We start from the raw sequence: 14616 nt of genomic DNA, 5'->3' as shown, positions 1-14616 counted from the left end.
GTCTATGACATATGCGCCATATATTGGGCAGTACTCCATATATGGAGTTTTAGAGATCCACTGTTCCGACCAACTTCGTCCATGGTTCACAATTCGTCACATCCTCAGCGATAATAGTCGGATCGGTCCCATATATGGGCATGCCGATATATCCTCTGCGCATCATGACATGCAATTGCAGTTTTAATGGTCATTTATCCACTGTCACGTGTGGTTTAGTATACATAAAAAGATAGTAAAATATAAAAAAGAAAATCAGGTGCGCCTCTGCCATTGAAGGTGTGCTGTAGCAGTGGATGAATGAGCACCTGTCTCTATACACATACCTCATTCAAGCAGGCAAGCGGTGCAAACCATGGTCCCCCTACTGCACCTCTGTAACGCCAGGTTAAACTGGAACTGCACTCTGTCGAGGTGCCAACTTGCGCCTTACGTACAAGCAGGCCACACATGGCCTTGTGGAGCAGTTTAGTTGCCTTGTGGAAATCTCCTGATTTTAGTAAGAAAGAAAATAAGAAATGACAAAAGTCATTATACAGTACAGTATATCAGGTCACTCTTGCCATTGGCTGCATGGCCCCATGGAGAAAGTAATGCGAAATCCCCTGAAATTCTACCAACTATAGCTAATAGCTATGGAGTGAAAACTGGACTGAAACTGTGACCTAAAAAACAAGGTTTGAACCATACTGTGGGCTTAAAAAAAGAGAAAAAAAGAAGATGCAATTCTGAGAAATTGTCAAGTGTGGTTGCCGTAATGCGAGTCACACTTGCAAATGAATTCCGTCTTACATTTGAATTTTCCCCATTCAAGTCGATGTCCCTTTTATGCCCATATATGGAGATCTCTGATGTCATCAATATTAAGCCCATTGTGAGCATGTAGATCAGCTATTTTCGCAATAGAACCTTATTATACAAAATGTAATGCCTCAACTGTTAGTGCTCAGCGTGGGGGCCTCGGGGGTCCCCAGTTAAAATATTATTATTTTGGGGGTTGCGGCCTGAAAAGGTAGAGAATCACTGCTATAATAATTTAAAAACGTAACCTCTCCATCTGGTTTCCAGGCAATCATGCTCCCTACTGTAAACATCATGGTCATGAACAAATAGCTGAAACCATGTCCCACATCTTAAATGGGTGCCATGTATACAGGGGACTCTACATAAGTAGGCATGACAGAATAGTGGATTTGATATCAAAAGATGTCTCTTCCATCTTCAGGTCCTGCATCATGCTATATAAGCATTCTACTGTTAAGCCGAGCATGTTTAGCCTGTGTAACGACGATTCTGTCATTTCAGCTAACACCCCTGATGTCATTGTTGTGAATGAAACTCATAAGGAAGTGTTTATTCTCGAGGTCAGCTGTACCTTTGATTACAGCTTAGAGGAAGCTTTCTTAACCAAAGTGTTAAAAATTTGGAGGAGGCGTTATCTTTACCCTTGATTGTTGCCTGTTGTGTTTGACATCTATGCCAACAGTATTGTACGTAACAATGATATGCCCTACATGCACTTTGTAACTGGCTGTTTTCCTAATTATCTGACTGCACTGATACTGTTTATGTCCTTTGTACATTTGTGTACTTCTGCTTATGTGGACATAAATAAACATTTCAAATGTGTGTGTGTGTGTGTGTGTGTGTGTGTGTGTGTGTCCGTCCGTGTCCTGCAGAGCCCATGCTGAGTGCGTTGCTGAGGAGGATGCCCAGTCTGGAGACGGCAGAGATCCACCAGCTGGTCAACTGTCCCGAGTCGTTCACCCCAGACATGCGCTGTCTGATGGGAGAGACGCCAGGCATCCATGGCTACTATGTCCTGGCTGGGATGAACTCCTCTGGCCTGGCCTTCGCTGGGGGAGCTGGAAAGTGAGAATGAATGCCTCTCTTTGTTCTCTCTGGCTTTCACTTAGTTTTAGTTTTTTTCCTGGTCTTTCTTGTTATTATGACTAAGCATATTTCCAGTCAGAATCCAGAGTTTTCATTATATGAGAGTATTGTCATAAAAATACTTTATACAAAACAAAATTGTAAGCATCCTTCTGACTTTGTGTTTTAATTTTATGACATACAAGCTAAAAAATACAACAAATAGTCTTTCTTTGACCCCTTCAGAATGAGACAACAGGGAACAAGGACAAATTATACTCTGGGAAAATATTCTTGTTTGACAGTGGGCCTTTACAATTTAGGATTGAACACCCCTGGACACCCCTGTCTTAGGCAGTAAATCATTAGTGTTAGTTTAACTCAGAACCTGTCATGTTGTGCAGGTACCTGGCAGAGTGGATGACCTATGGTTACCCCACTGCCAACGTGTGGCCCCTGGACATCAAGCGCTTCGGGAACCTGCAGAGCAGCCGCACCTTCCTCAGACACCGCGTCATGGAGGTCATGCGTGAGTGCACTCGTCTGCTGTCATTTAGCAAGACCGCAATGCAGGATGTTAAAACATTATATAAATGTACACAAATAAAGAGAAAGTACAGTTTTATTATGAGTATGACTTCCGATATTAGTTCTCTGTCTATCTCTCTCTATGAAGACAAATATAGATTGGATATCCTTTTTTGTATATACATGGTGTATACACCATGTTTACAAAGTGGTCCAGTCTGTGTCTTTGACTGTCTCTACCTCTCTTCCTGTGCCTTCACACAGCCCTGCTGTATGAGCTGAAGGTTCCTCGGTGGGACTTCCAGACGGGTCGTCAGTTGAGGACCAGTCCCCTGTACGACCGGCTGGACACACAAGGAGCTCGCTGGATGGAGAAACATGGCTTCGAGAGGGCCAAGTACTTTGTCCCTGCTGGAAAAGGTACACACATTACAAGAGGAGGGTTATAGATGTTCGTCCAAATCTTCGTCCATGCCTTACCACTTATCCCTAACCTTCTTTGCCTTTTTTTTATTATTTTAAAAACATTATTAAAGTTCAAATAGCTGATCTACAAGCTCACATGTCGATGTAGATCAGCTATATGACATATTTTAAAATGTTTTTCAAATTTGTAAAAAAGGCAAAAATTGTTTAGGGGTAACCCATGAACGAAAATATAGCTCATTGGGCCTCAGTCACTAATGTTGTATGTAGAAGTGATCTTGCATCATAAAATGATCAGAATTTTCAAGAAATGTATGCACCAGCCACTGTATGTGGAATTAGTTTTTTACATTAAATATGATTTCAATTGTTTGTATAGCTTTTCTACGATGATTTCAATGCAGATGTTGTTGTTCATAAAGATACATACCATGGACGCATCGGAGGTGAGTAATTTAAGTTGAAGCTTGTGTGCAGAATGGCGTATCAATTCATATCAGTATACTGGGTCAAATAACTTTGCGCTTGCCTGTACATCATCATCTCAGCATATTAAGTGCAACAGAAATATCTTTGTCAAAGAGCTCGCGCAGTAGCGCTATCCAAGCCCATGCTTGTCCAGTTGTAGTCGTTCCGGTACAGAAGCCCCCACGCCTCCTCTCATTCACATCTCTATTTTAACCCAAATAGAGTACCGAAGTCCTGACGTCACTGGGTCGCAGAGGTTTTTCTCTATGGGGAATAACATTGGGTCATCTTAAAATCGTCTCATATACTGTAAGCATTGTGTCTCTGCGATATTGTCAGGGAGGTGTCGTTTACGATAGCCAGTCACTCATATTTGATACAGTCTGTTTCTGGCAAAAAACTAACTAATTCAGCGGCAGTAACATTCGCGCTTTCTCGCCATTAGTTGATTCTTCATATCCACATGAGTCAAACCTGTGGGATCACTTTATCTTTGGAACACAGTTCCTATTTGATATGATATAAAAAAAAACACGACCCAGGTACAGTAGGATGTGTAAATTACTTCAGAATTCGATGCTCTATTCCTGTTGATCTATTCATGTTGCTGGGAGTCTGGGACGCATCGGACTGCTGAGTTCTTGAGCTAGAGAAAACCTTCCGAATTAACTGCTAGCTACTAGGCTACTACTGTATGACTAGAGAGAGATGACTGCAACGAAGCCTGCAACACTGCAGTTAAAAACACATTTTCAAGGTGCACGGCTCAATAATGTCATGAAAAAATGAAAAAATAGCCAGCACACAGCGTTGTCAACGCTGCGGAAGACCCATCAGGTCGAAACGCGTCTTTTGTACTGTCCAGAAGAGGTCAATAAACCATGTGAAAAGGATATTCCTTGTGTGCTGGTTATTTTCTTATTTTTTAAATGTTTTCAAGGCTGCTACTGTATGCCTCTGGAGTGGGAGGTAACTGCAGAATCTGACCCATAGACCATATTCATACGGTGGCCATTTAGCTATTAAGTTAATGAAATTCCATCCCATTGCCACCCTGCATTTTTTTAAATGCAAAATGCCAACATGGCCGCCATTTGAATATGGTCTACTCTATACTGACTTCATTTGGGAGAAAAAGAAAGCGGCTGGTGGTGTTGTGTGACTGAAACAATGACTGATAGACAAACAGAAACATAAAGAAAAAAATAAAGACAAACATATAAAATTCAAATTATATAAATAAATGTAAAAACAAATCTCTATTGTAATAATGAGGGTGCTGAAAACACCAAATGTATCTCAACTAGGAATGTAGATAGCATACCCTCCACAGGACTGTTTAGGGTCCAAGATACTGTACTGTCAGTATCCTGGTAAAAAATGTCCCTAACATATTCCCTTTCTCCTGATGGAATGCATGACAATGGCAGAAAGCAACTTTTAAGACTGGCAGTCCCGAAAGCACAGACTTCATTGTTTTGTGTGTGTGTGTGTGTGTGTGTGTGTGTGTGTGTGTGTGTGTGTGTGTGTGTGTGTGTGTGTGTGTGTGTGTGTGTGTGTGTGTGTGTGTGTGTGTGTGTGTGTGTGTGTGTGTGTGTGTGTGTGTGTGTGTGTGTGTGTGTGTGCGTGCGTGCGTGCGTGCGTGCGTGCGTGCGTGCGTGTGTACTGTATGTGCGTGATTTTTAGATCTGCTCTCCTTGGACCAGAGTAAGACCTTCTACAAGCCGGACTGGTTTGACATTGTGGGGGCAGAGGTGAAGTGCTGCAAGGAGGCTGTGTGTGTCATCGACATGTCCTCCTTCACCAAGTTTGAAGTGACTGTGAGTGAACACTTGGTCTTCCAATTGTACTTTATCTGTCGGTCGGTACCACCACATGTTGTACACTTTGTAGATCTGCCATTTTCAGTGCATGACAGGGTTTGATTTCTTGCATAGAACGGCATATACAGTATAATAAACACAACATCCAATCCCACCTAGGCCTGTCACAATTATTACATAATCGTCTAATCGCAATTATTAATTTGACATAATCGCAATTATTTGGCATAATCACAATTATTTTTTACATATCAATGTTCTTTTTTAAGTATAAAGTTGTCAAATATGTTGGTCATTTTTTTGTATATTTGGGTTAAGTGTGTATATCTGCCATGTGCAACAGCCTACCAAGCCAAACAGAAATGTTTTGTAAACAACAAAAAGACAATTAAATCGTTAATCGTGATTATTTGAGTGACAATTACTCGTCATGTAAAATGTCATATCGTGACAGCCCTAATCACACCCAAATCCTGGCGTCACTCGTTCATCCCCTGGTTCCCGGAACATCTTAAAATCGTCCCATATAAGAATCGTGGTCCAAAAATTAACAAGGGGAGGTGGCTGCCTCTGTATCGTTAACGATACTCACTCATATTTGATCCAGTCTGTTTCTGGCAAAAATGCAACTAATTTGGTGGCGGTAACATTAGATTAGCGTTTTCTTCCCGTCAGTTGATTCTTCATATCCATATTGAGTCAAACCACAGAGATCATTTCTTATATGACGCGATATGAAACAAAGACTATGGGAATTCAGAATGGGGAAAACCAGAACCCAGGTAGGATGTGTCAATGACGTCAGACTTCGGTGCTCCTTTGCAGTCACATGTTGAGGGGCCTCTGTAGTGTGCCGTGCGCACCTCCAAGGGTGCTTTCGCCTCTACCCATGGAGGGCAGCAAAAACGCAAAATGTTGCGTTATCTGTTGTGCAAACTATTCACCCCGCAGCATCCTCGTGACGGCCGCACCCCACGTCTGGCACAGCCCTGGGCAGGCAACCCGGCCTGGTGGAGATCTTTTGTTATGTTTTGCAACTTATGGGGAAGTGAATGTAAAAGAATTTAGCAGCAGCTGTTAGGATGGAGATTTGTCTTTTGTTTGAAAGTCCAGGGGTCCAGGTGGTCCAAATTAATTTTTTGCCGAAGACATGAGGACAATAATATTATTAGAAACACAAAAATACAGCCCTGATTGACCATAACAGGTCTGTAACTTTGAGTGTACAAATCTCTTACTTTGCATATAGGACGATTGGACGAAGTGTTTATTTATTTATTTTTATTTACGTGTCGCCCGCTACTACAAAAAAGCCTTTGTCAAGCAATTTGGGTCTTTTTTTAAACTTATAACATAGCATGACAGACAAAAAAGCACAGTACTATGCAGAAAAAGAAGAAAAACAATAATGGTATTAAAGGATAGGCTTTGTTTTCATTTTATTTATTGTATCGGAAAAAACTAGCGTTTTTAGTGTAGGGACATTTTATTTTTACGCATCGCCCACTGCTACTGTGCTGTCTGCAGAGATGCGCTTGACACAAGAGCAGCAAGGGGAAGTCAACCTTGGTCTCAACCCGCACGGAAAGGTCTCCTCGCTGTACAGACATGTTGACGACCCCTGGTGTAATCCGACGGCGCTGCATTGTGGTCCTCATTCTCTGTGGCTTTTATTTGTCTCCAGTCCACAGGAGACCAGGCGCTGGAGCTGTTGCAGAACCTCTGCTCCAACGACCTGGATGTCCCTGTGGGACACATCGTCCACACAGGCATGCTCAACGAGAGGGGAGGCTACGAGAACGACTGCAGCGTAGTCCGCGTCAGCAAGAACAGGTTCAAAACCCCCCCACAAAACTAATGGTTCTTCTTTACAGGGGCCGTAGAGCAGTCAAGAACCCCCAAATTGACACTTATTAGACCACAGACCCCCATTTGAAAAGTCTCTATCAGTGATTCCCAACCATTTTAATTTCAAGGACCCCCAGTTTGACATGCATTAGGCTACGGACCCCCATTTAATGGTATTTGAGACTCCAATTTATATTGTAAGATCAATGTAAGTGTGCAAATGCCCATTTGTACACATTTGTACACTATCTAACTCCATGAGTTACATACCCATAACATTCATTTAGTGGGGACCCCCGGGAACTCCCCCAAGGACCCCTGGGGTTCACGCGGACACCAATTTGAGAACCAATGCCGCAGAGAGTCTTTTGTGTTTTTTCCGTACCATCATCTTGTCTTTGTTTATTTCTTCTTCTGCAGCTTCTTCATCATCTCTCCAACAGACCAGCAGGTCCACTGTTGGTCCTGGATCAAACGACACATGCCCAACGACCCACAGCTCCACCTAGAGGATGTTAGCTGGAAGTACACCGGTTAGCACAAAACATTGTTTATACCAAGCACACAAAACCAACATTACTCCTGTTAATAGTAGACAAGTAGAGCAGCGTGATAGTGGACGATAGCGACGTTCAGGCAAGTCCCGGAAAAGACACGCTGTGATTGGCCAGAGGCACTTTGAGTGACAGTTCACCCCCAATCATTATTTACTATTCTGGCCCCCTGGTTTACAACTTCTAACGCAGGGGTGGGCAACTTTGATGATGGCGAGGGCCACTATATTTCCACCTTCACTCCAGAGGGCCACTATATTTCCACCTTCACTCCAGAGGGCCACTATATTTCCACCTTCACTCCAGAGGGCCACATTGCATATTGCTACGTCCTACTTTGTCATTCTAGTATCTCATACAAAAGAAGCAAAAATAGCAGATCTACAAGCTCAAAACGCATCGCAGCGCGATGCGTTTTGAGCTTGTAGATCGGCTATTTTTGCTTCTTTTGAATTGGAATCCTGAATAATTTTTTGTTCTTTTTTTAATTGGAATCCTGAAATGTAACATTTTAATTTAATTTCAAACACATTTAGTTATATATTCATGTTGATTGTTGACTCTATGAACATAAATACAAATACCTACATTGGTCATAAAAAAAAGACATTTTAATACTACTATACTAGTCATTAAGCTACTAATATACCGTAGACTGGCGGAATTAAAACAGGTCATGTTTAGAATTGTAACAGCTGAAATCAATAATATATCAGTATTCAATTTCCGGTATCAACCAGCGGGCCGCATTAAGTGAAGGTGAGGGCCCCCGGGCCGCCAGTTGCCCACGTATGTTCTAACGGCACTGAGTCGGCTCAAATGACCTTTGCAACGCTCGACATGGCTACTCGCTCGCTCTAGCTCACTCGGCGGTGTCTCACGTGGATCAAGGTCTCTTGAGATGGTGCGCCTCTGTCGCAAATGCTGGAAAAGTAAGTGTCCAAGTGTCTTGCATTCAGCCAATGAGAACACAGGGAGGACGGCGCTTGCCCGAATGTCGCTACGATTCACTATTATGCGGTAGAGCTTGCCTGGTTCCAGACCATAGACCATCTCTGGTCTGGAGCTGAGTACATGAATCGGCAGTTTAGCAGCCAAAAACTGCAGCTGATCCAATGAGCGCGGGGGGTGGGGGTGGGTTTAACGAATATCCAATCCGTGCAGCAGTTGAAACGATTCAAACGAAGTTCACACACACAGGCAGGCTGAGGCAGGCACACACACACGTGTGCGCTGATTTCACCGAGCTGTTAATGTTGATTACATGTTTCTGGTCGCAGTTCTGTGTGGAAGCAGTCACTGGCACAGTCAGAGACACACACACAATCACACACACACATGCCGCAACCGTGCGTCGCGATCACTCGTGTGCGGTCGCGCGCGTGCACGCTCGCAAAAAAGTCCCTCCCCCGTAAATCGCTCAGAATAGGGCACAGTTTCAGACTAAAGCGTGAGCTGAGTCTGACATCAGGCTACGGTAGAGCATAAACCAGCATTACTACTTACTTGCACAACACAAACTAACAGTGCCCTTTCCACTCTGTTAGCTCTAAATCTGATTGGTCCCCGTGCCATGGACGTCCTGGCTGAGCTGTCCTACGTCTCCATGACCCCCGACCACTTCCCCTCCATGTTCTGTAAGGTAAGAACTATGGGATGATATTATTAAGTACTACGACTACTAATAATAATAGTTTTGTTATCCAGTGTTGCTGAGCCTGTGTGTTTCTTCTCAACAGGAGATGAGTGTGGGCTATGCTAATGGCATCAGAGTGATGAGTATGACTCATACAGGAGAACCTGGATTCATGCTCTACATTCCCATCGAGGTGGGTCACTCACATACACTGTACATCAGGGGTCTTCAACGTTTTCAGGCCAAGGACCCCTTAGTTGAGAGAGAAATGAAGCAGGGACCCCCACAACCTTAAGTTTCATTGTTTGACAGCACGAGCATCAGTGTATTTTGGATTTGTGTTCATTTGTATAAGTATTTAACCACTTGAATCGTCAATACAGAACTTGACATTTCACTCTGTACTTGGTCTGCTCTTTTTTCCCTCTACACCAAACGTCTTTGCCGAAAATAGCCGATCTACAAGCTCACAATGCCTCGCAGCGTGAGGCGTTGTGAGCTTGTAGATCTGCTATTTTTGACTAAAGTTCTCAGAATATGGACGCTAAGATTCAAGTGGTTAATATAAAAGGAGAAAAAGGATTCTATCACACAAAGATTTGGAGGACCCCCTGTAGTAACTCTGAGGACCCCCTAAGGGTCCCGGACCCCCTGTTGAAGACCCTTGCTGTACACGACACTCATACTGTAATCTTTTTATATACATTTTTAGATTTTATTTCACAATTTTGCAGTTATACTTCACATAAATATATATAGTACATCGCAGAAATACATTTACCTGTAGGTTTCCCAGCAATTTCATGTTGGTCAGTGCTTTCTTGTGCTTTTTATTTCTAAAACATCCCCTCCAGTTTTTCCCCCTGCTCCCACCTTCCCACCAACCCACCCACCCATAAAAACAAACAGAAGAAGTCTACAGTATTTTTTAATGTCCCCATAGTATGTTCATATTTTTCTCTCTGCCTCCATCTGTCTTAACTCATTGACTGCCCCGAAGTTTTCGTGTTGTATGACGCAATTTTCTTACCTTTTAACGTGGGCGTTTCCGCGATTACAAAAGACCCCATGTTAATCCATGCCAGCTTTGCTGAGCTTGCAACAATGTAGTGTAACAAGGAAGTAAACGCAGCAGAAAGTGTCCACAGAAAAACATGTTGTCCAGCCCCCTAAAATGCATATTCGGTTCTACTTCCGGTCCCAAATCTTGTACACATTTATCACTGTATCTCTGTCTTTCCACGTTCCATCAGTACGCCCTGCACGTGTACAACGAGGTGATGTCTGTGGGACAGAAGTACGGCATCCGTAACTCTGGCTACTACGCCCTGCGGAGCCTCCGCATCGAGAGGTTCTTCGCCTTCTGGGGTCAAGACCTGGACGCCTTCACCACCCCGCTGGAGTGTGGCCGAGAGTTCAGGGTCAAGTTTGACAAGGTTTGTCGAAACCTGCTCTGGCATCCCGTTAGTTCTAAGATGAATATATCGTCGCTGTCGAGTGAAAACCTTGTATGTCCAAAACCATTCGTTTTGCATTCATCATTTTAAAAATGATTTAAACTAGTGAAAACAGCAGATCGGCTGTTTTGTTACTTTTGTGCGATGGCCTTGTATGATGAAGCAGGGCGCTACTTTGCGAAAGAACGTACACATTTGAAACTTGGAGATACGAGGTTTCCACCCGACAACGACGATATATATATATATAAATAATCTGAAAACTTAGATACACTTTAGATAGATACAAATTCTGCATGATGAGTACTTTCTAATTTTGGTACTTTATGTACATTTTTTGTACTTTTTTACTCAACTAAAAAAAATCCGGACTTTTACTTAACCAGGTTAGACCTGAGGCCGATTCTAAAAATGCCTTCTAAATCCTGACCTAAGTAAAAAAAAAAAAAAAGAATTACAAAACAATTATGTTGTATTGATTATGTACATAGCAACACAAAAACGTGTTCCCGTCCTGAAGGGTGAAAACACAAAAAGGGCTTCCTGCCCTTAGTAAAGAAATGTGAGTACTTTTTGTTCCCCCACTGCCATCCTGTCCTCCAACCTCTCCATGCTGTCCTCTCCGTCATCATCAGGACACAGACTTCGTGGGTCGGGAGGCCCTGCTGCAGCAGCGCCAGAACGGTGTGTTCCGCCGCTTCGCCATGATGGTGCTGGAGGACCACGACACAGAGCTGGACCTGTGGCCCTGGTGGGGCGAGCCCATCTACCGCAACGGACAGCTGGCCGGCCACACCACCAGCAGCGCCTACAGCTACACCCTGGAGCGCCACGTGTGCCTGGGCTTCATATCGCTGCCGCCGGGTCCCGACGGCATCCCCACGCCCATCACGCCGGGCTTCATCAACAGCGGCGAGTACGAGGTGGACATAGCGGGCCAGCGGTACCCGGCCAAGGCCAAGCTGTACCCCTTCAGCTCCATGTTCGCCCAGCAGAAACGCCGCAAGGATGACCTGGAGCTCAGCAACTTCCAGGGGAAGTGATGATGATGAGGGCGTTCTGCTGCAGATAATCCACTCGCTTGCCTATCTTTTTTGCACGTCATTTCAAGTAGATCGACTCTTCACCCCCCCCCCGCCTCTCTGTTCGGAAATCATCCAAACTAGAGAGAAGAAAATTAATTAAATGGAAATACATTTACACCACGCTCACAGAGGCGCTTTCTTGCCTCTGTGAAAACAATGATATTGATCAGCATCCTCGTAACGTGAATCTCAGACACCACGTTTCTGATGTGTTAACCATTCCAAAAGTCACACGATGCAAAGTTATTGCTCAACACAAACTCAGAGGAACGGGGAGGCAGGGGAAAAGGGTCGATCTACTTGAAGCGACGTGCAAAAGATAGGTAAGCAATCCGCTCCATTGCACTTAATTCTCGGTTTTACTTTTGAATCCTTCATTGCTCGCGCGCAAACATGTCATCCCGATACAAGGTCTCCAAGCAAATGCAACGGGACGCACAATCATTTCATGTCCCAAAACATCCTAACTGCCACAGCCTGCTTCCCTTTTTTTCGTTTTTATTCAAAGTGCAATATGTAAATTCTCCTGCTGTGTCTGTTACTGTAAAAAATAAATCTATGTTGACACCCTTTTTTAAACTTTACCTAGCAGTGGGTATTCCTGATGGCTCCCGGGAGCTGTCTAGAACAACCAAGATTGTGTTGGCTACTGGGAGCTGCCTAGAACAACCAACATTGTGTTGGCTACTGGGAGCTGCCTAGAACAACCAACATTGTGTTGGCTACTGGGAGCTGCCTAGAACAACCAACATTGTGTTGGCTACTGGGAGCTGCCTAGAACAACCAACATTGTGTTGTCTACTGGGAGCTGCCTAGAACAACCAACATTGTGTTGGCTACTGGGAGCTGCCTAGAACAACCAACATTGTGTTGGCTACTGGGAGCTGCCTAGAACAACCAACATTGTGTTGGCTACTGGGAGCTGCCTAGAACAACCAACATTGTGTTGGCTACTGGGAGCTGCCTAGAACAACCAACATTGTGTTGGCTACTGGGAGCTGCCTAGAACAACCAACATTGTGTTGGCTACTGGGAGCTGCCTAGAACAACCAACATTGTGTTGGCTACTGGGAGCTGCCTAGAACAACCAACATTGTGTTGGCTACTGGGAGCTGCCTAGAACAACCAACATTGTGTTGGCTACTGGGAGCTGCCTAGAACAACCAACATTGTGTTGGCTACTGGGAGCTGCCTAGAACAACCAACATTGTGTTGGCTACTGGGAGCTGCCTAGAACAACCAACATTGTGTTGGCTACTGGGAGCTGCCTAGAACAACCAACATTGTGTTGGCTACTGGGAGCTGCCTAGAACAACCAACATTGTGTTGGCTACTGGGAGCTGCCTAGAACAACCAACATTGTGTTGGCTACTGGGAGCTGCCTAGAACAACCAACATTGTGTTGGCTACTGGGAGCTGCCTAGAACAACCAACATTGTGTTGGCTACTGGGAGCTGCCTAGAACAACCAACATTGTGTTGGCTACTGGGAGCTGCCTAGAACAACCAACATTGTGTTGGCTACTGGGAGCTGCCTAGAACAGTCAGCTCGACTGAAGGATTTGAAGATTTAAGTGCCTTGCCCACGGGCATCTTCACAGTAATCCCCCGAGGAGATTCAAGCCTGTGATTCTCTGGTCCCAAGTCAATGTCTCCAACCTTCTATTTGGTCTGACGAAATCTGCACTGACCACTCCACACAATGCATCATTACAACTTACAATATGCTTGTTTTTGTCCTCGAGGGGATTGTTTCTCCAGCTTCCAATCAATGTGTCACTGTCAAATATATGAAGGTTGTTGTATTTAAGTAAATAATCCTCATTATTTATGTTTTGTGATGGTTCAGTTTGAGGGAGCTTTTGCACTTGTTGTTGACTCCAGATCGTGGGGTATGTTGTGCACACAAAGTGTGTGTCTGTCTGTGTACATGCATGGGCCATGGAGCATTTGAGTTTCATGTGCTGTATCTGTCTTGGTCATGGAGGAGTATAGACCATGTTCACCGTGGTCATGGAGGAGTATAGACCATGTTCACCGTGGTCATGGAGGAGTATAGACCATGTTCACCTTGGTCATGGAGGAGTATAGACCATGTTCACCTTGGTCATGGAGGAGTATAGACCATGTTCACCTTGGTGGTCATGGAGGAGTATAGACCATGTTCACCTTGGTCATGGAGGAGTATAGACCATGTTCACCTTGGTCATGGAGGAGTATAGACCATGTTCACCTTGGTGGTCATGGAGGAGTATAGACCATGTTCACCTTGGTCATGGAGGAGTATAGACCATGTTCACCGGGCGGCCAGTTTGCATTTTGCACTGAAAAAACCGGTGTGGCAACAGGTTGGCATTTCATTAACTTGACTGAAAGATGGCCGCTGTGTGAATATGGTCTATGGCAGTATGACTGTGGTGTTGTCGCTGCCATTGATGCTGTATTCTGCCCCAGAGTCGAGATATAAAGAAGTGGGAGATATTCATCAACAGATGATTTTTAAAGGGAAGCATTTTTGTATCGCAAAATATGCAGCATCACCTGTCAAGATTAGAACCACATGTTTTCTTTATTTTACCTTGTATCATCTGACATCCAAAGATTCCAGATGAGCTGGCCGGTCTCAGTAACGCCACAGGTTGGATAGGGTTTTGATCGTTTAATTACTAGTCAGTAAGGTTAGAACAGTACATTTGAACTTTAACCATTATTTTATGCTTTAACTATTAAAAGGCGCGGTGCACTCGGTGCCGCGCTGCGAGCTTGTATATCTGCTATTTTTGAAGAAGAAAAAAAAACATTTGTGCAAGTCTTTGAATATTTTTGACCCGATTCCATAAACGTCTTCTAAATCCTTCTTCTAAATGAGTGGTTCTCAAACCTTTTCATGTCAAGGACCTCCAAAATGACATGTATTTGG

The 14616-nt window shown here is 44.0% G+C and overlaps 1 protein-coding gene across 1 annotated transcript in view; it reads left to right on the top strand.

Annotated features, from left to right (window-relative positions):
• pdpr (pyruvate dehydrogenase phosphatase regulatory subunit) overlaps positions 1-12438 on the top strand; it is a 35707-nt gene extending 23269 nt beyond the window's left edge. Inside the window, exons 9-18 of the mRNA XM_080729434.1 lie at positions 1680-1872; positions 2277-2401; positions 2665-2820; positions 4981-5114; positions 6802-6950; positions 7386-7498; positions 9067-9161; positions 9259-9348; positions 10409-10591; positions 11248-12438. Coding sequence (XP_080585560.1) covers positions 1680-1872; positions 2277-2401; positions 2665-2820; positions 4981-5114; positions 6802-6950; positions 7386-7498; positions 9067-9161; positions 9259-9348; positions 10409-10591; positions 11248-11655 — 1646 coding nt within the window. The 3' untranslated portion in view covers positions 11656-12438. The remainder of the gene's footprint in view (positions 1-1679; positions 1873-2276; positions 2402-2664; positions 2821-4980; positions 5115-6801; positions 6951-7385; positions 7499-9066; positions 9162-9258; positions 9349-10408; positions 10592-11247) is intronic.
• The last annotated feature ends 2178 nt before the right edge of the window (positions 12439-14616 follow it).

Source organism: Nannobrachium achirus, assembly GCF_963921795.1.
Source record: "Nannobrachium achirus genome assembly, chromosome: 7".
Classification (NCBI taxonomy): domain Eukaryota; kingdom Metazoa; phylum Chordata; class Actinopteri; order Myctophiformes; family Myctophidae; genus Nannobrachium; species Nannobrachium achirus.
Note: the sequence above shows the minus strand (reverse complement) of the source record. Positions and strands in the feature narration are given on the sequence as shown.